Source organism: Nicotiana sylvestris, chromosome 9 (genome assembly GCF_000393655.2).
Source record: "Nicotiana sylvestris chromosome 9, ASM39365v2, whole genome shotgun sequence".
Lineage (NCBI taxonomy): Eukaryota > Viridiplantae > Streptophyta > Magnoliopsida > Solanales > Solanaceae > Nicotiana > Nicotiana sylvestris.
Genome location: NC_091065.1, coordinates 98,887,880 through 98,911,307, shown reverse-complemented (window position 1 = coordinate 98,911,307; position 23,428 = coordinate 98,887,880). Strand labels below are relative to the sequence as shown.

The following is a 23,428-nucleotide window of genomic DNA, read 5'->3' as shown; positions in this document are numbered from 1 at the left end:
GAATCTGAAAGGCGTAAAAGGCCTCATATCCAAGAATTTGTCGATGCATCGTAGGAACAATGGGCTTGGTTAGCCAAAGAGAATGACTATAGGGCTAGCATAAGCAAACTAGAAGGGAAAATCAGAAACATAAATTTGATAGTGGTTTGCAGGCCATTGTGGATGAAAGAGAAAAGAAAAGGTTGGACCGAGAAAATGAAGCCCTCCGAGCTTAGATTCAGAGGATGAAGATAATCGCTAAAAACCCGGGAAGAAGCAAAAAAGATGAAAGACTCATAAACAGTCTTAGGCGAAAAGTGTGTGATTATGGGGCTGACCTGGCAAATACCGAGGATGAATTGGCGAAAGCTCGGGAAAAATTGGCAAAGAATGCAGAAGAACGGACAAGGTTTGCTCAGCAGCTAAGGCAAAAGTATGATAGAGGAGTCACGTTTTGAAAGAAGAAGCTGACTACTCTTGAAAATGAAATGGCTCAACAAACAAAGAATTTCAAAGCGGAAAGAGAGCATTGCTATACATTGATGTCCCGATTGGAAGAAGACATGCAGCAATTGCAAGAGCAAAATCATACTGCCACACAAGTGTTGGAGGCCCGGTCTCAGCAAATTGGACGCCTGCTCCAAGAGAAAGGTGTCATTAGAATGAGGGTTAAAGAAATAGCTGATTATGTTGTGATAAAGTGCCATGAATGCGAAGATATGACCAGGTCCATGTTCTTTGCTGTTGTGATGACCTTTATCCGTCAGGTGATGGCTGATTTAGAGTACCTTCAAGAAGAGATTACACACAGGCCCGCGTCGAGAATGACTGATGTCCTGCGGGGCCCCGGAGTAGCATTGGAGGCTTTTATGTATTCCTGACTTTCTTTTGGCTTTGAGTCTCTACTTCACCTTTTCGAGTCTGTTAGTCTTTTCGAAGTCTGTTTGTTTTTCTGTTTTGAGTTTGTATGTCAGATTCTTTGTAATAGAAAAACTCAAAAATATTTTATTTATTGAAAAATTGAAAACCCAAAATTTTCTTTTCATTTATTTCGCATTTATTCCCTGAACTACGTAATGATCTGATTCATGCGACGTCGTGATATGTTGGCAATCCCTATAGGATTCAATCATAGCTATAGACAATCTAAGTGAAAATAAACCAAAAAGAGTAAAAAGAAAGAGAGAAAGAAAAAGGAAAAATTGTGTGAAAAAGAGTGAAAAAAGAGTGAAGAAATAAAAGAGCGAAAACAGCAAAAAAGGAAGAAAAGAATCAGGATTTGAAATTTGAGAAGAGAGATAGCAAAGTCAGGATGAAACACACAGCCATTACAAAACATTTAGAAACGTTTAACTGTTTAGGTGCATTGTATCACCAATATATCATTCCCTATCTGTTAAATTTCTCAAACTAAACGGTTTGTTGTGTGGCAATTAGACAGGTCCTGTGTCAGGTGGTTGGTTTTGTGGTAATCTGGCTTCCCATCCTTACTTCACAAGATCCAAAGATAGTGTTCCCATGGCTTCCAAAAGTAGCCTACCAATTATTGATCCTTCTAAGGATAGCCCAGTATTGGTTATCCCACAGTCAGAATCAGCAACTACTGAAGAAAATAGAATGTTGTGTTACCGTATGTTAGAGATGTGGGATGCTTGGTCTAATGGTAAAGAACCACCCAATGCAATTTCCTAAACTGCTTCCCAGGACAAGCAAAACCTCCAACGTCCCTATTCCCGTAACCAACCCATTCATTCCGTTTGGGTACCCCACCATATCAGCTAATTTCACCGGTATACCTTTTGAGGTTCGCCCCCAAGCACTGTTTTTAGGAGCATCTTCTACAGTATTCACCGCACCACCAGTCTCCACTATGGCACAGCCAACAGTGCCTAGGCCATGCTTCGAACCGCCAGCCTTCACTTTTCAAGTACCATAATTTCAGTTAGACACAGCCCATATCACCCCCAAACTCCTGCCCTCAGCACCCACAATACAAGTCTCTAGTAGAACAAGAAAGAATGGCAAGAAGCCCCAAGCAAGAGGAAATAGCTCGGAAAATGAAAAGTCTCGAGCAAAGTCTTAAGAACATGCAAGGCCTGAGTGGCCAAAAGAGTGGTTCTTACTCCGTTCTATGATAAGCTTGATATCCCGAGTTTCCCATTTACATTAAACTTGCTGAATAATCAAGTTAGAATCTTCCATGATTAACAATTCTTCCATATCCATGTCAACTGCCATATTCATACCCATAATGCAGGCTTCACATTCAGCGGTGTTATTCGTATAGAAGAAACAAAGTCGGGTTGTGGCCGGATAGTGCTGACCAGTAGGCAAAATTAAAATTGCCCCAATGCCGACACCTTTTGCATTTACAGTTCCATCAAAAAATATTTTCCAAGCATTGGTGTCTTCTGGAATTACTTCAATTAAATTTACTTCCTCGTCTGGAAAGTAAGTATGTAGGGGTTGGTATTCATTATCAACCGGGTTCTCAGCTAGATGATCTACCAAGGCTTGAGCTTTCATCGCCGTGCGGGTGACATAGACAATGTCAAACTCAGTGCACAAGATTTGCCATTTTGCTAACCTTCCTGTGGGCATTGGTTTTTGGAATATGTACTTCAGAGGATCCATTCTGGTTATGAGATATGTGGAGTAGGCCAAAAGATAATGTCTAAGCTTTTGGGCAATCCAAGTTAGGGCACATCAAGTTCTTTCCAACAAAGTATACTTGGCTTCATAACTGGCGAACGTCTTGCTCAGATAGTATATGGCTTGCTCTCTCTTCTCTTTCACATCATGTTGCCCTAGGACACACCTGAAAGAATTTTCCAAGACTGTCAGGTACAAGAACAAAGGTCTCCCAAGCTCTAGTGGAACCAACACTGGTCGATTCGAAATGTATTCTTTGATTTTGCCAAAATCTTCTTGACACTCATCCGTCCATCTAATTGCCGCATTTTTCTTCAATTGCTTAAATATGGGCTCACATGTGGTAGTCAGATGAGCAATGAACCTGCTGATGTAATTCAATCTTCCTAGCAGACTCATGACCTCTTTCTTGGTTCTTGGAGGTGGCAAATCCCGAATAGACTTTATCTTTGTTAGATCTAACTCGATACCCCTACGACTGACTATAAAACCTAGAAGTTTCCCAGATGGAACTCTGAATGCACATTTAGGTGGATTCAATTTCAAGTCATACTTGCGCAGGCGCTCAAAGAACTTTCTCAAGTCCTGCACATGGTCTTCCTGCATTCTAGATTTAATGATCACATCATCCACATACACCTCAATTTCCTGGTGCATCATGTCATGGAAGATGGCAGTCATAGCTCTCATGTAAGTGGCCCCGGCATTTTTCAAACCAAATGGCATGACCCTGTAACAGTAAGTGCCCCGGGGTGTGGTGAAAGTTGTCTTTTATGCGTCTTCTTCATCCATCAGAACCTGATGATACCTAACATAACAATCCACAAAATATTGCATCTCATGTTTGGCACAGTTGTCATCAAGAATATGGATGTTTGGCAATGGAAAGTTGTCCTTGGGGCTTGCTTTGTTCAAATCCCGATAATCAACACACACTCGGTTTCTCCCATCTTTCTTTGGCATTGGAACCACATTCGCCAACCATGTGCTGTATCGGACACTCGGATCACACCAACTTTCAACTATTTGGTGACTTCTTCTTTGATCTTATCACTGATATCTGTTTTAAACTTTCTCTGGTTTTTTTGGACGGGTGGATAACTGGGATAAGTTGGAAATTTATGCACTACCAAATCAACACTCAGTCCTGACATATCATCATAGGACCATGCAAACACGTCTTTGAATTCAAACAACAGTTGGATCAATGCATCTCTAGTTCTTTCATCGGTGTGAATGCTTATCATGGTTTCCCGGACCTCTTCTGGACTATCCAAATTAACCGTCTTAGTTTCATTTAAGTTTTTCATAGGCTTATTCTCAAATTGTTCCAGTTCTTGATTTATTTCCCTAAAACTCTCATCTTTATCATATTCTGGTTCTTGATTCATTATTTCATAGTTAGACAGTGTTCTAGGATTTGGGCATGAAGTCTGCAAGCATGTCATGTTATTTAAGTCCGCATTATTAGAACTGAAAAGAAAAGGATAATAAAAATAGCAAAATCAAAATAAAGGAAAAGAAGATATCCATTGACGATGAAATATTGATTTCATTTCATTGAATTGAAGATAGGAGGATTTACATCGAAATCAAAAGACAAGAAAATAAAAACATTCAAGTTACATCCTGAAATAACTCGTAATGTAGAAAAGATGGCAAGACTGGACTACCGGGATTCCCGCCTGACAGGGAATGAGGTAGCTTTCCAGTTTTGAAACTTGTCATTTGGTCCCATGTACAGCACCTCAGCAGTGCTCGTGCCTTCCCCCGGCTGGACCATGTGGGACTCATACAACATTTGTTTCATTTGCTTTACAAATATCCTTAATCTCCTCGGTCGTGAAGGCTTCTTCTTCCTCTTCTTCTCCATACTTGGGTTTAACAAATGACTTAGAGAGATGCGGAACGGGCTGAGGTAGGTTCCACCCATTTTTCTTGCACTCATCAGCCCATTTTATGTCGGCTTTTGTAGCTTGGAAACCTACGCCGAAGAACTTCTTACTGGCGGTCAAAGTGATGGGCTGTGTGATGCCTTGTAGAGATACCCCGAGCCATTTCCTGGGCTTGTACCCATGTTTAATCATTTCACTAGCTACCATGACCGATGCATTTGATAAGCAAGGTTGAGGAAATAGGGTCCCTTCCTTGCACTGGTCGGCAACCACAATTGCAAAGGCTTGATAGACAATGTGCTCACTTCTTTCTCTAGAATCGAGACACGAGACTGATGGGTCCCTATAAATGGACTGTTCATCCTCCTCGTGGACAACAATTTCTTGGTTTCATGTTCAAACTTGACCATTTGGTGGAGAATGGAGGGCACACCCCCTGCAACGTGGATCCATGGTCTTCCTAGGACAAAATTATATGAAGTATCCATGTCCAGAACCTGGAAAGTCACTTCAAAGTCCACAGGTCCAATGGTTAGAATCAAATCAATTTTCCCTATCGTATCTCGCTTGGCGCCATCAAAAGCGCGCACACGAACATTGTTCGGTCTAATCCTTTATGTCCCGATTTCCATCCTCTGTAGCATTGAAAGAGGGAAAATGTCGACTTCGAACCCACCATCTAGCATAACCCTCTTCACATAATAACCTTCACATTTGACAGTCAAGTGAAGGGCTTTATTGTGGGCAGCTCCCTCTGGAGGAAAGTCATTGCGGCTGAAGGAAATCCGGTTGACTTCAAAAAATCGCTCAGCCATTTTTTCCAATTGTTCGACTGAAGTTTCAATCGGGATATACGCCTCATTCAATGTTTTCAGAAACACCTTCTGATATTCATTTGAGCTCATCAGCAAGGATAAAAGTGAAACGTGGGAAGGAGTCTTCCTGAGTTGATCAATTATGGCATATTCCGAAGTTTTCATTCTTCGGAAAAACTCTTCCGCTTCTTCAGTACTCATCGGTTTCTGGAACGGAAACCTTTTCTCCTTATTTAGCTTTGATTTGTTCAGCTCTTCTAGGTTGTGGTATCTCCTAGATTGGTTATTTCATTTACTTCTCCCGTGACTTCCTTTACTTTGTACATGATCACTGTCTTGTTGTAATTCCAAGGAACTGTAGTGGGGTCTCTCATAGGGCTCTGTGGTGCGCGGCTGATAACCACGGGCTCAGTCAGCCTTGGTAAAATTATGCCCCCCCCCCCGCACCACATAAGTGCCTTTGGGAACGTACAACTTTGGCACCTCCAGAGTGACTTTCCTTTGCTCAAATCTTTTGGGAGTGTTCAACACGAGTTGTTCCTTCCTCGGGGCCCTAGGAACGTAGAGAATGGCATCCTTAGCATGTGCTGCCTCTGTCTTTGTTTTCACAGCCTTTTCTGCTACTTGAGGTGTTGAATTGATATTTTTCTCATTTCTAGCTTGTTTTGCCACCGCTTTGGGTCTATTTTCTGAGTCGGCAATGGCAATGATATCTTTCAAATCCGGATTGAATTCCTTCTCCTCACAGATCATCCCAATGATCGGCCTATTGTTGTAAGCCGGTAACAGGTTGTTAGTAACATTGGGGACGTCCTCGTCCCTCAACACCACTCGCTTTTGTTCTATCAAATTCTCCACGACCCTCTTGAGAGTCCAATAATTCTCCGTATCATGTCCCTCTTCCCCTGAATTATAGGCACACCTAGTGCCAGGCCGGTATGATGGAGATTTTGAATTTTGCCGGTTTGGAGGCACAAATTGCAATAGACCCATCTGGACTAACTTCAGAAACAAGCTAGAGTAAGACTCACCAATAGGGGTGAAATCGCTTTTCCTGGGAGGCTCACGGGGGCATGTATTATATTGGTAGTTGTTCTATGGTGCACGTGGGTTATATGGAGCTTGGTGAGGATGGTTATTTCTGGAAGGTAGAGCTCAGTTTTGGTTGTAGTGTTGTTGTGGCCGTGTGTAGGGTTGGGAATTCATCACCGCATAGGGAGGTAGTGCCACGACATATACTGCATCTTGGTAAGGGTAGTAGTGTTGCGGGGTTCTGGAAGGCGGGAAAGAATAATCACGGGATCAACGAGAGTTTCTCGAACCTGAAGCCATCATGGCTCCTTGTTCCCTCTTCTTCCGATTTGCTAAACCTCCTGAGCTGTTCTGGATAGCTTGGGAAGTGGCTCTTAAATAAGATTGACTTATGATGCGGCCGATTTTCAAGCCGTTTTCTACCATTTCTCCAATTTTTATGGCATCCGCGAACGGTTTGCCCATGGCAGACATCATGTTTTGGAAGTAATCGGCCTCTTGGGCCTACAAGAAAACATAGACCATTTCTATCTCATCCATCGGTGGTTTCACTCTTGCTGCCAGCTCACGCCACTTGATAGTGTATTCACGGAAGTTTTCTGTGGTTTTATTCTTGAGATTGGTCAGGGAATTCCTATTTGAAGCTATATCAACATTAATTTGAAATTGCCTGACAAAATCTTGGACCAAGTCGTCCCATATATGCAATGGGAAATGTCCTTGTCCATGTACCATTATGGCGCAATTCCTGTCAAGCTCTCCCCAAAATAGGCCATCAAAAGTTCTTCTTTTCTATCCACCCCTCTCAGCTAATTGCAATATCTTTTCAAATAGGCGATCGGGTCTCCATGCCCGTCGTATCTTTCAAATTTTGGCATTTTAAAGCCAACGGGCAGATGAACGTAAGGAAACACTCTTTTGGACACTCAGGCCTTGCATGTTCTTAAGACTTTGCTCGAGACTTTTCATTTTCTGAGCTATTTCCTCTTGCTCGGGGCTTCTTGTCGTTCTTTCTTGTTCTACTAGAGACTCGTATTGTGGGTGCTGAGGGTAGGAGTTTGGGGGTGATGTGGGCTGTGTCTAGATGAAATTATGGTACTTGAAACATGTGGAAGATCTTAGCAAACGGTTCGAGTCCGTCGAGTTCAGGTATATTCCTCGATTCCATAATGAGTTAGCTGATGCACTAGCTACTTTGGCCTCAATGTTGCCGTATGTGGGCAATGTCCATATTGATCTACTGGAAATCCAAATTTGAGAAAGTCATGTTTATTGCAATGCAGTTGAAATAGAACTAGATATTCAACCATGGTATCATGATATCAAAAGGTTAAGGAATATCCCAAGCAAGCCAGTAGAGACCAAAAGAGAACCATTAGAAGGCTTGCTAGTAGTTTCTTCTTGAGTGGAGCCGTCTTGTACAAAAGAACCCCAGATTTGAATCTTTTGAGGTGCGTAGATGCCCAAGAGGCTGGAAAGATCATGAACGAAGTGCATTCAGAAGTATGTGTGGCCCACATGAACGGATATGTCCTTGCAAAGAAAATCCTTCAGGAAGGTTATTACTGGATGACCATGGAAAAGGATTGCTTCAGTTTTGTTCGAAAATTCCATCAGTGTCAGATACACGGTGACCTGATTCATGCACCGCCTTCAGAGTTGCATCCTATGTCAGCACCTTATCCATTCGTCTCCTGGGGTATGGATGTCATTGGGCCCATCAAGCCAAAATCTTCGAATGGGCATAGATTCATCTTGGTCGCCATTGATTATTTTACAAAGTGGGCTGAAGGACTCACTTTCAAAGTCGTCACCAAGAAAGCGGTGGTGGACTTCATGCATTCAAACATTATTTGTCGTTTTGGTATTCCTAGAACTATCATTACAGACAATGTTGCAAACCTGAACATCCACTTGATGAGGGAGGTATGCGAACAATTTAAGATTACGCATCAGAATTCTACCCCTTATCGACCCAAAGCTAATGGTGTTATTGAAGCGGCAAACAAGAATATCAAGAAGATCCTCAGGAAAATGATTCAAAGTTCTAGACAATGGCATGAAAAGCTATCTCTTGCATTATTAGATATCGCACAACCGTGCGCACATCAGTTGGGGCCACACCCTATTTATTGGTTTATGGTACTGAAGCCATAATAAGATTCCCTCTCTTCGAATCATTGTTGAAGTTGAGATCGAGGATGATGAATGGGTCAAGACTCGGTTGGAACAATTAACTATGATTGTGAAAAACGGATGGCCGCAGTTTGCCACGGGCAGTTGTACCAACAAAGAATGGCCCGAGCCTACAACAAGAAACTGCGGCCGATAAACTTTGAAGTGAGGAAACTCGTTCTGAGGCGTATTCTCCCTCATCATGAGGAAGCAAAAGGAAAATTTGCTCCAAATTGGAAAGGTCTGTACATTGTAAGAACACTATTGCCAAAATGAGCACTGTATTTGGGAGACATCGAAGGAAAGGATCTCGAAACAACTGTCAATGCAAATGCAGTCAAAAGGTATTATGTTTGACCCTTTTTACGCGATTTTAATGCTCTCTGATTGGGATAACGAAGGCCTTCATTCTCGCTACCCAAACACTACAAACCCTTGCAAACCCTTTGAGTTGTTTCCTTTTCTTTGATTACCCTCTTTGGAACCAGGAAGTCATTATGAAAAGTTAAAAAAAAAAGAGAAAAAAATCAAAAATAAAGTTCTTTGAACTACGTTCGACTTGATTCCGGAAGGATACGTAGGCAGCCTCTCTCTCGGGTTTAGCCACACCAAAACAAAAATCCAAATTCCCCCAAAAGTGAAACTGGGGCAGATGTTATAATGTTTTGGTGATGGTTTTGCCTGAAAGGTTCCAAAGTTGCTATTCAGTCCAAATTCTTTTTACCCAAATCCTTTTCAAGTCCTTCCGATCAATCGACGAGAATGTTTAAAGAATTGGAGGATACAAGGGTCTCCAATCCCTAGTTGATTTTATTTAGACATAGGGTCTCCAATCCCTAATTGATTTTATCTTAGACATAGGGTCTCCAACTCCCTAGTCGTTTTTCCAACATAAGGTCTCCATTCCCTAGTTGATGCCAACATAGGATCCCCACTCCCTAGTTGATTCCAACATAACTTGATGCCAATATAGGGTCACCACTTCCTAGTTGATGCCAATATAGGATCACCACTCCCTAGTTGATGCCAATATAGGATCACCACTCCCTAGTTGATGCCAACATAGGATCACTACTCCCTAGTTGATGCCAACATAACTTGATGCTAACATAGGGTCTCCACTCCCTAGTTGATGCCAACATAGGGTCACCACTTCCAACATAGGGTATCCAATCCCTAGTTGATTTTAATTTAGACATAAGGTCTCTATTCCCTAGTTGTTTTTCCAACATAGGGTCTCCAGTCCCTAGTTGATTTCATTTTTTTAGATATAGGGTCTCCACTCCCTAATCTCTTTTTCCCAAGGATACACAATCCTGATTTTTATTGCTTCCAATAATGAAGTAGTATAGAGTTTTGGTTACAAATAACTCACGAAATTTTCCTAGTGAAAACTGGGGCAGAAAAATTCTGTTCGTTTGTTTATTTTGGTGTCTAATCAGGTTATACCTCGAGATACAGGGTTCGAGACGACCAAAAGAAGAAGTCGCAATCAAGAATAAAAGAAAAAGAAGTGAACTCAAAGTGCAGAAGCAGAGAAAAGATACGGACTGCTCAAGACATGATTGAAGTCACAAGCTTTGCATATCTCGCCTTGATCCGAAAAACTGAAGAAAAATGAACCAGCACTTGCAGCTAACAAGCATCAAGATTCAGACTAGAGTCTGCATGAAGAACCAGCCAAGACTCAAGATCAAGCTTCAGAAGATTTATAGATAGGAATCTTGTAACTCGTAGCTGATAGGCTTAGTTAGTTTAGTTTTTTATTTTGATTTTGGTGTAATAAGAAGCTCAACAAGCAACAACAGTAGTGAAATCACAGTTTTCCGGTAGTCCCAGCTACCAAAATTTCTAGAACTATACTGACTTGATTCCTTTATAGCCAAGGATATGTATGCAACCTCCGAAGGAAGGTTCGGTCAAACTTTTTCAAAATGCTTCCCATGGAGTATCAAATGGGCAAAAATTGTTCATAATTGCTCACTTTATCTTTGCCCGAAAACTCTTCATATTTCCGAGCAAAGAGGGGCAGCTATGAGCACGTAATTTTTGCCTCACCAAAAATACTCCCACAAAATCAATAAATAATTTTTTTTCTTAATTGTTTTTAATTTTGTTATAGATTTTTAGGAATTTTTGGTAATTATTTGTATTTAGTTGCAATTTTCATGCATTTTTAACACTTTTTTAAAATCATAGAAAATACCAAAAATATTCAAATCATCATTACATAGCATTTGTAGGTCTTAATTGCATTTACAATCTAATTGCATAAGTTGAATGCATTATTAAAACAAAAATCACAAAAATGATATTCATTTTTACATTTTAGCTTTTAGTGTTAAATTAGTAATTTTCTTTCATTAATTTAAAACTGCTTAATTGTGTAAAAAGTATAAATAGATAATTAGTTTAATTTTATAAATTACATTAATTTAGGATTTTAATTAATTTAATTAAAATTTAAAATTAAAGAAAATGAAAAGAAAAACAAAGAAAAAAAAAGAGAATTGGGCAAATTTTGTTGCAAAAATGATTTGGGCCATTTTATGAGCCCAGTTCCCTTCAGCCAGCCCAAACCCCTTTTATTTCGGTCCAGATTTCCCCCACTAAACCAAACGGCCCCGTTTTACCCGCTTAATCCCCACCGTTGATCCTATGTGATCTAACGATCCCCAACTCATCATCCCCCCACCCAAAACTGTCCTAACCGACCCCCCATACCCCCAAAACCCTAGCAACAACCTCACTCATCCCCCCTCACCTCTCTCTCTCACATCTGCCGCCGCCCATCGAAAATTGCCCACGGTGGCAGCGATACTCTAAACAGCCCCAAATTCTCACCAGGGGCTCTCCACACCCTTCTTATTCCAAATTCCCAAACCATTTCTCTCAAAAACCCTAAAAACTCCCTGTTTTTGTCACCCCTTTTGCACCTCCGCCGTCGAGAATCGCCCACGGCGGCGGTGCCACTCCAAACATCCCCATATTCTAACCAGGCAATCCTCATCCACCCCTCTCTTAAAATCCCATAACTATTTCCCCCAATTCCCTCTCGTTTCTTCAATTTGTAGATATGAAAATCCAAAACCCTAGCTGTCAACCCACTCTTCATCTTCTCAAAACAGACCCTATCAAAAACCCTAGGAACCCACCACCCTAAACCACCCCATCGGTGGACCGCCTCCAAATTCCTTCCAAATCACACCCTCTACTCCTCTCTTAATCCCTCTTTAAAAAAATCGAACCCCTAGCCCGTATCTGATTTTTTTCAAAGGCCCTCGTGCCAAGATGTTCTATCAGGGACTCAAGTTCTGGATGGGTCTCTTAGCAAGAGGACTTTTGAAAACTAGGTCTCTTTCTACCAAGGAAATTCGATAGGTACACCAACCTCCCCTTGTTTTAATTACTTTTCTCACCTTTTCGGTTTAATTACTAGGTTTTGTATTTTCTGTGTTCATGTGTATAACCTGTTAGGATTCAATGAGTATTAGGTTTGTGTTTGCATTAATAGTTTACTTGCATGACCTCGATTAGATAATTACATTAGATTAATCATTTAATTTTGTTTGGTTTTGAGTATTCTTTGTTTTAAACTGTATAAACCTTCTCTTTGTTCTACTTGCATCCTTCAACATTGTTTGCCTAAATTAGATTAGTTATTTGTCCATCGTTGATTAGTTTAGAACTAATTAGGTTTTATAATTTCTGAGATTATTTCCTTTAGGTTTAAAAATTATTGGAGTTGAGAGTGGGGTTTTGATATGTGTACTAGGAGATTTTTTCCATTATTGGATTTTAAAAAGAAGATTGAGGTACAAGCTCAATTCTTTAAGCAGGCCTCGCCCAATCTGGGGTCCATGTGAGAGATAAATGTAATGAGATAAGAGGTTTTTAGGTCAGAAATGAGGTAAAAATACAAAGGTTAAAAGAGTAAAATTAAAAGAAGTTTCTAGAACAGGGACAGCTGTCCCAATTTGATTAGAAAAGAGATAGGGGTGAGAGTGAAATATCCAAAAATTAGACAGCTGTCTATTTTCTGTTTTAGAAAGGTGCCAGAAATTGGACAGCTGTCCATTTTTCTGTTTTGGAAAGATGCATATTTCCTGATTTTAAGGGAATGCTGGCAGATTCCCTGGTACCTCTCTTTCCTATCCTTTTGCATTCCTACTCTATATAAAGGACTACTCACTCACTCTCTCACACACACATACATTAATTTTCAGCATATTCACTCTAAAAAAAGCATAGATTTAGACAAAAAAAAATTCAGAGTTTCATCTTCATCATCCACATTGATTTTTCACAAATTTTCTTCTGGGTTTGTACTGCTTTAGTTGTTGTGTTGCTCACCTTTCAATCAAGTTGTTGTGAGGTTTTGGGTTTAGCTGTCCTCAAGTTCAGAGATTTATTCTTCTATTCTTGTGTTCTTTGCTACTTGCTGCTTTTAGGTATGCTAAAACACTTCTGTAACTTTCTTTGAAATGCAAAAAATTAGGTTCATTAAGTTGTTGATTCCATGAATATGCCTATTTCGATTTTCTATGTATTCATCTTGCTACATGTGATTATATATGTTTTTTTTTTTGCTAATATCAGTGTTTCAATATCAGTTCTTGGCTTATTAGATCATTAGTTGAAGTTTTGGTTGAAACCATTTTTAAACTAATTCAGTTGCTATTGATGTTCATCTATTCTGTTAAAGTATGTTAATAGTCAACATTTAAACTTCCCAAGATGCTAAATCATGTAACTTTTGGTTTGATGAAGAGTTGTACTAAATCTGTGTGATAGTAATGTGTTTTACATGAGAGAATGGAGGTTTGGAATAGCATGAGCCATGGCAGGCCAGAGTTTCGATTTCATGGGTTAGAAAGGGCATTTTTAATTCCAGAAAGTAGAAGTCTAGTGTATAGAAGTAAGCTTTATTGTAAAATCGAAGCTATGATACACGTTTGAGGTGCAGTGAGCTTTATAGAGTTTGGCAGTCTTTTACTTATTTATTTATTTTGGTATCTTATTTTGCTTTTCTTTTGACATTTGATTTAGTACAATTGGTCTTATAATATGAGATTCATTAGAAAAAAATGATAAACTTGGTAGACAGGGTTTGGTTTAGTTCTTTGATAAAAGTGGATAATTCATGTTTAGGTACAAGAGCCTGTGAATCAATTTTTATTTTATTTTTTTTATCTTGAGTATGATCGAAAAATCAATTTTAAATTTGGTCACTATTTCCGTTTGTAGTCCGCGTTTAAATTTGGACAGTTGCATGAGTAGATATCGACTGTTTTCATTCCTGTAATTCGCATGAACCATTCCATCTAAAATTTGTGCTTTATAATGGGCTTTTATGTCGTTGGGCTCAACTCGGAAGCCCAGTCATTGACTTACCAGTTTAAAATTCTGAACCTGGGTTGAATTTCACGTTGGTTTGGTATTCTCTCAGAAGTAGTTCAACAATAGTTAGTAGTTCATAGGATGGCCCTTAAGATAAATGTCCATCAATTACTAGATACTTCCAACAATTTAGATTAATTTAATTCTTCTAATTCCCAATAATTAAAATGTATAGTTCTTCCAGATTTCTTATCCATCATCAAAGGCCTTGCAATAATCTCAAAATAATTTAGGAAAATAATTTATCAACAACCGTAGTTTGCTTTATGCACATTTTAAATAAATCATCGTGGCTATAGGTACGATTCCCGTGGCATAGTTACGATACATAATCCCCAATTCAGGCGTACATTTCTTCTGACCCGACCATAACTTCAAATAATAATTAAAATAAACATGTTGTAGATTGTGTGTGCGGTTCCCGTGACGTGATTCGCAATGTGTACAAAAACAAACGAGTGCACAACATCGCAACTCGTTCAAACAAATTCCATAATTGTTTAAAATAATTTTAAAGTGGTTCAAAGGTTTAAAAATGCATAATAGGTTTAAAACATGTAATAAATCAAATAATTAGGCCAATTATTAATAGTTGAGCCACCGTGCTAAAATCACGGAACTCGGGAGTGTCTCACACTTTCTCCCGGGTTAACAGAATTCCTTACCCGATCTTATGTGTTCGCGTACCATAATACGAGTCAATTTCCTCGATTTGGGAATTTAAAATAAACTGGTGACTTGGGACACCATAACTTATTCCAAGTGGCAACTCTGAATAAATAATCACATTTCGATTCCCCTATCCCCTCGGGAAAAAAGAGGTGTGACATCAGGTTGTTGTATAAAGCTAGCTATATAATTTCAATAGTGACATTTTCAAGATGCAAGCAATTTTCAGTCCTCTTTTTGGACACTGAATTAAGTAGTTACATTGAGTCACTGTCATGGGAGCATTCAGAACAGTGAATAAAACACAAATTCACAAATACTGGTCTAGTGTACTATGTCACCAATGTTTGTTGTCATTCACAAACTCCTTTGATAGCGTTGAACGGTCCCAACCATCCCACCATCATCTCCACGGAACTGTCTATACCTGAATAGATCATCACTACCTTGGTTCAACCTCCCTCTAGGGGCCATAGGTAGCAGAGGCAATGCGTTTGGATGGTTGCAGACTCCAAGTTTAACTACAAAGGTGATAGTGGTTCCCTTTCCTAGGCCCTCACTTTCAATCCAGATGTTACCTTTCATAAGTTGAATAAATCTGCATCCACCCCGCGTTTCAAATGTCAAATGAGTGCATGAATAATAGTACCAAGTCACACAAAACAGCATGCAAAACAACATATAAATAGCTATACCACAGAGAAAAATGAGGGTAAAAAGAGGATGTGTTGAAGCCTTTATAACATGGAAACTAGGAAAAAATAATGCTACCAAATTTACAATTTCAAAACATACCGTCTGCAGATGGCGAGCCCCAGACCTTCCCCTCCACTACTTCGATTTGATGTAGTTCGTGCCTCTGCAAATTTGGTGAATACGAGTGGGATGTCTTGTGGGCTAATGCCACACCCAGTATCTCTAACCTACAAGAACAACATAAATCTGAAACTGATTAATTTTCAAGTGAATGATAAAAATCTCTTTTTCTGATTGATATTCTCCTCAAGATGAAAATTTAGAACTGCAAGAAATGGAAAGGAAAGAAAAGAAAAGAAAACCTTCAAACAAACCTCCCACAACCATAAAGTAAACTGAAACCAAAAGGAGATACTGTCTGCAGGGCATGACCTATCTGAAGGAAAAAGTACATGTATCTTCACTTTTGATAGAAAGAAATATTTGTTTAGTGATCAAAGAGGATTTCGACTCGATTCCTAATTCCTTGCTGGCTTTGGAACCGAGAACACAAACTTTTTCCCCATACTAGCTAGCAAATAAATCTGGAAGTGTGCATTTGTATGCAAATTACATTTCCTCAAGAAACACGGTACAGCCATTTAGCCATGATAGAGGATAGAAATGCTCAACCTGGACGCGCAAATAAAACTGGCCATCACTTGGCATAGGGTACACTTCAGGAGGATGACAATCTCTCGCGTACTCTGGTTTAGCAACTGAAGCCTCAATTGAAATATGACCTTCTTTAGTGAACTTCACAGCATTTCCCGCCACATTTAAGAGAGTTTGAATAAGGCGTTTTGCGTCACCCACCGCAAGAATAGGTAAATCCAGAGCCAAAGCAAGAGTAATAGATAATTTCTTCAAAGAAGCAATTGGCTTTATCAAATTAACGGCCTGCAAATCAATGAAAAAATGAATTAATACTACCTGTTTACTAGAGGAAATCAGCATGTCACTGGTGTATGTTAGATATGCATAAGTTTGTGGTCATTTACCTCTCTTAAGATTCCATGAAGATTGAATGTTCCATTTTCTAGTTCAAGAATACCATCTTCAAGTCTGGAAAGATCTAGCACATCATTAATCAGTGTTGCCAGAAGATTGCTACTCTTCAGTATGGTCTCAATCATAACCCTCTGCTCTGGAGTTAAGTCTGTTTCTAAAAGCAGAGAGCACAAAGCAATAACTGCATGCATAGGTGTTCTCATTTCATGGTTCATCACAGCTAGGAAGTCGTTACGAGCGCGGATGGCCATCTCTGCTTCTTGACGAGCTACATCCAAAGCAATATTCTGTTCCATGAGCTGATCATGGGCACGCATGGACTCTTCTAAAATTGCAGCATGTGAAAGAGCGACAGCAACCTGATAACCGATTGCAATTAAAATGAGAATTCTAATTCAAAAATGAAATAGACAAGTTCTAATTTGTGTTCATGAGAAAATGTATAGCAACCTTGTTCTGATAGGTTTGCTATTAAGCGATTGCACTTACTAACAGTGACCAAATTCTAATTCAAAAAGAAAGGGACAAATTCTAATTTGTGTTCTTGACAAAACAACATATAGCAACCTTGTTCTGTTACGGTAGCTAATACATTAACTTTGGAAAGCAAGGGCAATGATTGAACATTAAACCAGCATAAATTTAACACTCCCTCCGTCCCAATTTATGTGGCACTGTTTGACTAGGCATGAAGTTTAAGAAAGAAAGGAAGACTTTTGAAACTTGTGGTCTAAAACAAGCCTTAATGTTTTGTGTGATTATAAATCATCTCACTAAGGGTTAACGACAAATTTTAAAGTAAAATTCTTTCTGAAAATATACAACGGTGACATTCTTTTTAGGACGGACTAAAAAGGAAAGAATACCATATAAATTGGGTCAGAGGGAGTAATGGAATAGAATCTAATTGACTAAAGAGAGCAGCTATTTCTGCACCTAAACATCCCTATCCACACTGCAATTAATGCATCCACCAGTGTAGACAAAATCCCTCGTGATGATTACAGAAAGACATAATCATTCTAGAGTTCCCAATTTATGCTCCACTATTCCTTTTTGTTTCAAAATAAATTAAAAAGAGGTAAGAAAAAGAAACGGAAACTCATCTCCTACCTCACTGTATCTCTTCGGTTTGTCTTCTTTCTTTCATCTCTCTTGCAGAAACTATATCTTATGTTATGTGACTATCTTTAGTGATTTATCTACAGGCAACACTATCCTCACCTTGAACTTTCATTTGGTGTACTGTTGAAGAATCTTTTTGTTGGTTAATCATCAATAAATTGGACGGAGGAGTTCATTATCACTGTATGCACTACCTATTCATTCTATGGATGCTTCGGCAGTAAGTTGCAAGGCACAAGGCTTCCAACAACAGAATTTCATTGACATAACCATACCAAAAACATTCTGGATAAAGAATTCGAAAGGAGAAAGTAATGGACCTAATCAAGAAGCGACACATAGTCCATGTGCTATCATTGAAAAGTAATAGTTACCAGCATAGTGCATATAGCATTATAAGTTTATAACAGACCATTAAGACAAGGATAATATAGTCCAAGCAAGTGAAATACATTAAAGATAGTGTGGATAAGTGTATCTTGAAGTGGAAATAGCTGCTCCGGTACATACAGTACAACCACTTCAGGGGTAGAATGAAGTAGTTGTGCAAAAATCGTTATCTTTTCCCATTTTGTGGTGGTCATTTGTCTTGATTTGGAAAGAATGAAAACCTTTATTCGCCAATACTAACGCATGAAGAGTAATGTGAAAATGCCAGTTCTTAATTAGACTATTCTTAACTCTGATGCATCATTGACCTGATAACATGCCTGGAAACTAGCCATATTTAACCAGTGGTTAATAAGATAAAGGAAGTTAGTAATAGAACCTGATCTGCGACGACTTGCACAAGTTCTAACTCATGATCACGCCACTTTCTTAGGCCATTCATCGGGAGGATCAGAACCATCACTGCGTAACTTTTAGTAGACAGTTCAGGCCAGTCATTAATATGAAAATTTGAGAGGTGTAGAAGAGGTACACGAACAGCAACTACTTCTGGTGGAATATATCTACCAGCAGTGTTCCTCATCCTTGCCAACGCATTTGTATGTGGAATCTGTATTGCTCCAGGGCTACTAAAAATCTCATTGATAATAGGAAGATTTATGGGCACAGTAGATCCCAGAGGTAATAGATTGTTGAGATTATGGGAAAGTTGCAAATTCAAGCCTCCTTGGCATGGCATCCACAAAGCACATTCTGCCAGGTCTAAGGTCCTACCTAGCTCCACAAGAGTAGTCTTCAGGATTGTGTGTCTGTCGAGTGTACTTCGTATCTCATGAGTCAACATTCTGACATGTCTACCAGTTTCTTCTTGTCTTATTATTAGGCCCATTTCCTTGTCAAGCTCTTCAGCTCGAGCTTTCAAGAACAATTCTCGCGTTTTAACACTTAGCAAATCAGGAATAATGTGAACAAGCATCAAAGCTGTGATACAGGACACAGCAGCTGTTAAAATTTTTGCTATAGTCATAACCACAGCGACCGTCTTAGAGTGCATAAAGAATGTCCACAAGCTAATAAAATGAGTTGCTCCACAGAGAACAATAAAAGCGCCAAACTGCATGAGGACCCATCTGTATGGGAAGCATGCAGATTTGTGGACAAAATAAATAAGCTCCAGCGGAATGGAAAAATAGGCAAAGGCAATGAAGAAATCTGAAAGGTATTGGTATTTAACCAGCAGGTCATCATTTGGTAGTAGAGCCTCAATGCAATCACAGGATTCCATCATCTAGTTTCGTCCCGAAGAATCTGAAAAGCACAGAATGAGGAACATTTCTCCATAAATGGGAAAAACAGACAAATAAAACACAGACAAAAAATGCATACGCCATCGTCCACGGCATCTTTATCATGTAGTGCACCCCTTTATTTATAGCAGCTTGATGAAAACAATGAATAAAGAGACATAACAAATGTAATAATGACTGGCAGAAAGCAGGACAGATTTTTGTTGGTTATTGCTTTTCCGAGTATTCGGGTGTTCCTAATCGCTGCAACCAAAAGACCGATTGGTGTCGTTTATATTAACACTGGTTAGCAGTTTAAGGAAAGAATTTTATAAGCTTCCCAAGCTGTCACATTTTATTCTGAATAGAAATTTCTTGATCTTCAGAAGGACGGAATAACATTTTTGATTTTAAACCCCCACTGTTTCCAGGATATCATAGTGTTAGCATTTATTTAAAAGGCGATTCATAATTTAAAATGCTTTTTGGACAAGAGATAATACGTTGTGAAAAGGTGTCATCCATTCTTAAAGGATACATATGTTCTTTGTTATAAGTTGTTTCCTATCTTAAAAGGTATGTTAGTTACTAGTTGAATTGCTGTAAACACCTATGCCAGGTCAGCGAAAAAGTCAAATCTTGTGTTTCCATGTCTTCATCTTTTTGCTACTTCACATTGTTACTCTTTTCAGGAGTTCGTTTCTTCGTTCACTCTGAATTCCTAGACTAAGAGTTCTCCGAAACTTCTATTTGAGTGCACATTAGAAGATTCCTGAGTGATTCTTTGTATCTTGAGCGTGCCTTGAACCGGTTTTTCACATCCAACACTCTATCTCTTCTCTTAGACTAGTTAACTAGTGTGTTTTGTCTGTAGATTAAATGTTCTTCTGAATGTTATCATCTCTAATATTTTTCGAACACGTAGCAGTACGGAAGGAAGAATAATAAGAAATTAAGTAGAGCACAGTGTCTTCTCCAACTCCAAGATATTTTTGGCCGTTTGCTGTCTTAGAGTATTTCTCCAGATGGAATGTTCCTCCATAATTCTTGTATTCACCTTCATTTCCATCATTATACATCTCCACTACCAAGGCAAAAAATAAAAACAAGGCAAGAAAAGAAAAAGAAAAAATAAGACGACCTCTTTTTCGCAGGACTCTCCAAAAAGGATACCTGTTTGTTTTCTGATGATTAATCTGTTAAGTGGTGACTGTGGTTTTTCCAACCTCCATGAGGCTATAAGAGTATGCTGTGGCAGATGGAGGGCACAGGTAATGGGTTCAATTTCGACATGGAGTATAGATACGGAAAATCACTAAAGTTTCAAAAAATATAAAATTTTGAACCCATAATTTGAAATGTGTAATGGGTTTTCCGGTAAGAATCTAAAGGTCGAACCCATAAATTTTAAGTCCTGGATTCACCTATGAGAGAGTATGGAACTAAAAGATTTGGTTCATGCCAATATAAATTTACATTCAATTCAACTTTCTCTTCAGTAATAGAGACGCATATATCCTAATAGCAAAATCATAATAGAATCACACTCAGTTTTTCTTTGCTGCTAATCTCTGCAACTATTAGCCCACAGATTTACAATGCCAACACCTACATACACTCAAAACAAACTTTAAAAGCTGAAAATAAAGCTACTGTTCGCAGTTCAATATCGAATTCCAGCATTCCACTTAACAAAACATTAAAATTACCACATACACACACACATACACACACACACACACCAAAAAAAGAAAAGAGCAGGAGAAAAACCAGTGAATCTCGCAAATTTTCAGAAAATTCAGCAACTTCGCGAGCTCTTCCTTGCTTTTAAGATGCTATATTTGCTGCTGCGACACATACGCTGTCTCGCAGCACATTTTCATTTTTATTTTTTTGATGCACGACCTACGATATGAAATCAGATCAGGCACACTATCCTTCTTACTTTTAGCGGAGAAAACAATGAAGAAAAAGGACAAATATGTGAAAGAGATATATTACAGTTGGAAAATCCGGGATCTGAGTAGCTACTTCTCACTGAACTACTACTACTCCATGTATGTTTGTTGGTTTGTGTATTTACGAGTTTCCATGAATTTGAGTTGTTTTTGTGCTTCTGTCGCCATTGAATTTTCCTTTTGGTTTTCTCTGATAATGCTCTGGATTTTTTGTTTGTTTTGGAAATTTGGATTTGAGAGGTGATTATCGAGAAGAGGCCCAACTAAAAGTGTCAAGTAAAGTGGAGGGAAGTAATTAAAGGAAAAGTCATCGGAATCACGCTTCTGACGTGAATCACTACACACGTGTAAAATGTTTTTCTTTTCCTTTTATTTCTCTTTTTGCTCGGATCTATTGGTCACTTGCGGTCTTCAATAGAGAATTTAGCGACCAAAATATCATAATTTGAATCTTATTAGTAAAAATTAGTATGCATTTAGATGGTCAATGAATGCTAATCGGCTCGTCAATATTGTTGAATGAAAAAAAAAAATTGAGTGATTTCTTACCCATCTTATTAGATGTTCAGTGAAAAACTAAATATAATACGTTATATTCTTAAATAGGTTAATAATTCCTGGATAGAATTTAGAATTAATTTTATCTTATATTTAATTTGAAGTATTAGCTAATTCCGGAATAATTTTTATAATAAAATAATAGGATTAGTTATGTTTGACTAAAAAATATGTATCTTGGTTCAAATAAGTAAATTTATGTAATTAGGGGTTAAACTTAGTTAACAATAATATTTCTACATAAAACTTTTAAGAGTACAATAATCAATGGGTGGGCTCGGTTAGATAGTAATGACAGCATGCAATAACTGTTCTACAAGGCATGAGCAATAAAGTAGCACTCAATAGCAGTGAATATCAACAAATGGCATTTAAGTAAATAGGAGGGATGATCACCCAATAAAAATGAAATAGATGAATGTTTTCTCCTAACAATAATGAATGACAGACAAATCCTTGAATATTCGAGTTATTCTCGGATCTGATGGAAATTATGGAATATTATCAATTACAATCTTAGTGAAAATGTGGTGTTTGTATCTTAGCAGGAGAAAAAGAATCTTTTTGTCACAATGAGTTCTTACAAGCGAATATTGCATGCCCCTCTCATTATCTCTTTTTTCTATATATATGGGACATGTTCCTAAGAAACTCTAATAGTACAAATGCAGAGAATATCCTCTAGATTATTCTCTTTTAATACCCTATCCTGACAAACTAGCCGTTACAGCTATTCAACCTCGACCTCGACCCTTGTTGTCATCTCGACTATGGCTCTCGTCGAAATATCGACTACGGCTCATGTCACCACTCCATCCAAGGACTTTGCTGCTTCTTGGCTCATTTCGACCAACGACGACTCGATAGTTCCTTTTTTAGTATTGTCTTGCCTCAAATATTATAAGGGCGGGTTTTGACCCATACAAGTTATCCTATATGAAATGTGAGATAACTAATCTCATGAGATATCTCACTGTTTTACCAAATGACCCCTGTAAACACGTGATTTTTGACCCTCCCCGAGAATTTTCACATTTTTAGCATGAATATGTGAAATTGGGTCTAGTATAGCTATTTTAACTATTTTTACTTTATTTCGTTGCAAAAAAAAAATTTCAAAAAATATATATATAAATTTTAGTTTATGTATCTCTCATAAACTTGAAAAATACAAAAATTGCACTTTATTTTGGTACTTTATATAAATTCGAAAATTACAAAAAATATATAGTTCTATTAATGTTTGCAGTCATTAACTTTGAAAAATACAAAAAATATTACCTCATATTTTATCTTAATATTTAAAAATGAAAATTACAAAAATAGTTTTATTAATATTTTGTAGCTATTTTAAATCTTGAAAAAATATTTTTTTAAAAAAAAGATATAGTTTTGTTTAAATACTAGTCTTATTTTTGGTAGTTATTCTTGCTTACATAGGACTAGTTAAGCAACGTGTTCCTATTTCTCGGGTCCGGGCAAAAGAATAATATTCGGGTTCAAACTACCCGGTTTTAAGCCTAATTTTCGGACCTAGCCCATAATAAACCGTGTCCAGGACACGTGGGGAACCCCACCACGCGTGGGGGACATACGCCTTGAACCCCACCACGCGTGGGCTCATTTTTCATGGCAAACCCATGCTAAATACACGGACAAAAGCATTTTGAAAAGGGAGGACTTTGGAATTTTTTTGGAGACTACTGTTCACTCATCTTCTTCTTAAAAAAGGAAGAAGAACAACTAAA

At 38.4% G+C, this 23,428-nt stretch overlaps 2 protein-coding genes across 3 annotated transcripts; both read right to left on the bottom strand.

Moving 5' to 3' along the window:
- Positions 1–2,145: 2,145 nt before the first annotated feature.
- Positions 2,146–2,613, bottom strand: LOC138877965 (uncharacterized). Its single transcript, XM_070157614.1, has one exon. It carries the CDS (start codon positions 2,611–2,613, stop codon positions 2,146–2,148), a length of 468 nt encoding a protein of 155 aa, XP_070013715.1.
- A 12,217-nt stretch (positions 2,614–14,830) lies between these two features.
- Positions 14,831–21,398, bottom strand: LOC104241498 (probable ethylene response sensor 1). Of its 2 annotated transcripts, XM_009796435.2 has the most exons (7): positions 21,166–21,398; positions 20,935–21,069; positions 18,258–19,186; positions 16,354–16,722; positions 15,986–16,252; positions 15,413–15,540; positions 14,831–15,215 (listed from the first exon to the last, which is right to left on the bottom strand). In XM_009796435.2, the coding sequence occupies exons 3-7, from the start codon at positions 19,164–19,166 to the stop codon at positions 14,975–14,977; spliced, it is 1,914 nt and encodes a 637-aa protein (XP_009794737.1). In that variant the 5' UTR covers positions 19,167–19,186; positions 20,935–21,069; positions 21,166–21,398; the 3' UTR covers positions 14,831–14,974. The 2 variants fall into 2 exon arrangements, with proteins under 2 accessions (XP_009794737.1, XP_009794738.1); XM_009796436.2 differs by lacking the exon at positions 20,935–21,069.
- Between the last annotated feature and the right edge of the window lie 2,030 nt (positions 21,399–23,428).

What these genes read in the sequence shown, in the direction of transcription:
- LOC138877965 (XM_070157614.1), bottom strand. Translation starts at nt 2,613, where the DNA reads ATGGATCCTCTGAAGTACATATTCCAAAAACCAATGCCCACAGGAAGG.
- LOC104241498 (XM_009796435.2), bottom strand. Translation starts at nt 19,166, where the DNA reads ATGATGGAATCCTGTGATTGCATTGAGGCTCTACTACCAAATGATGAC. An exon ending in AGTTTTATTTGCGCGTCCAG is followed by an intron (nt 15,541 to 15,985) that starts GTTGAGCATTTC and finishes TTGTTCTTGTAG; the next exon opens with GTTAGAGATACTGGGTGTGG. An exon ending in GGGCTCGCCATCTGCAGACG is followed by an intron (nt 15,216 to 15,412) that starts GTATGTTTTGAA and finishes GGGTGGATGCAG; the next exon opens with ATTTATTCAACTTATGAAAG.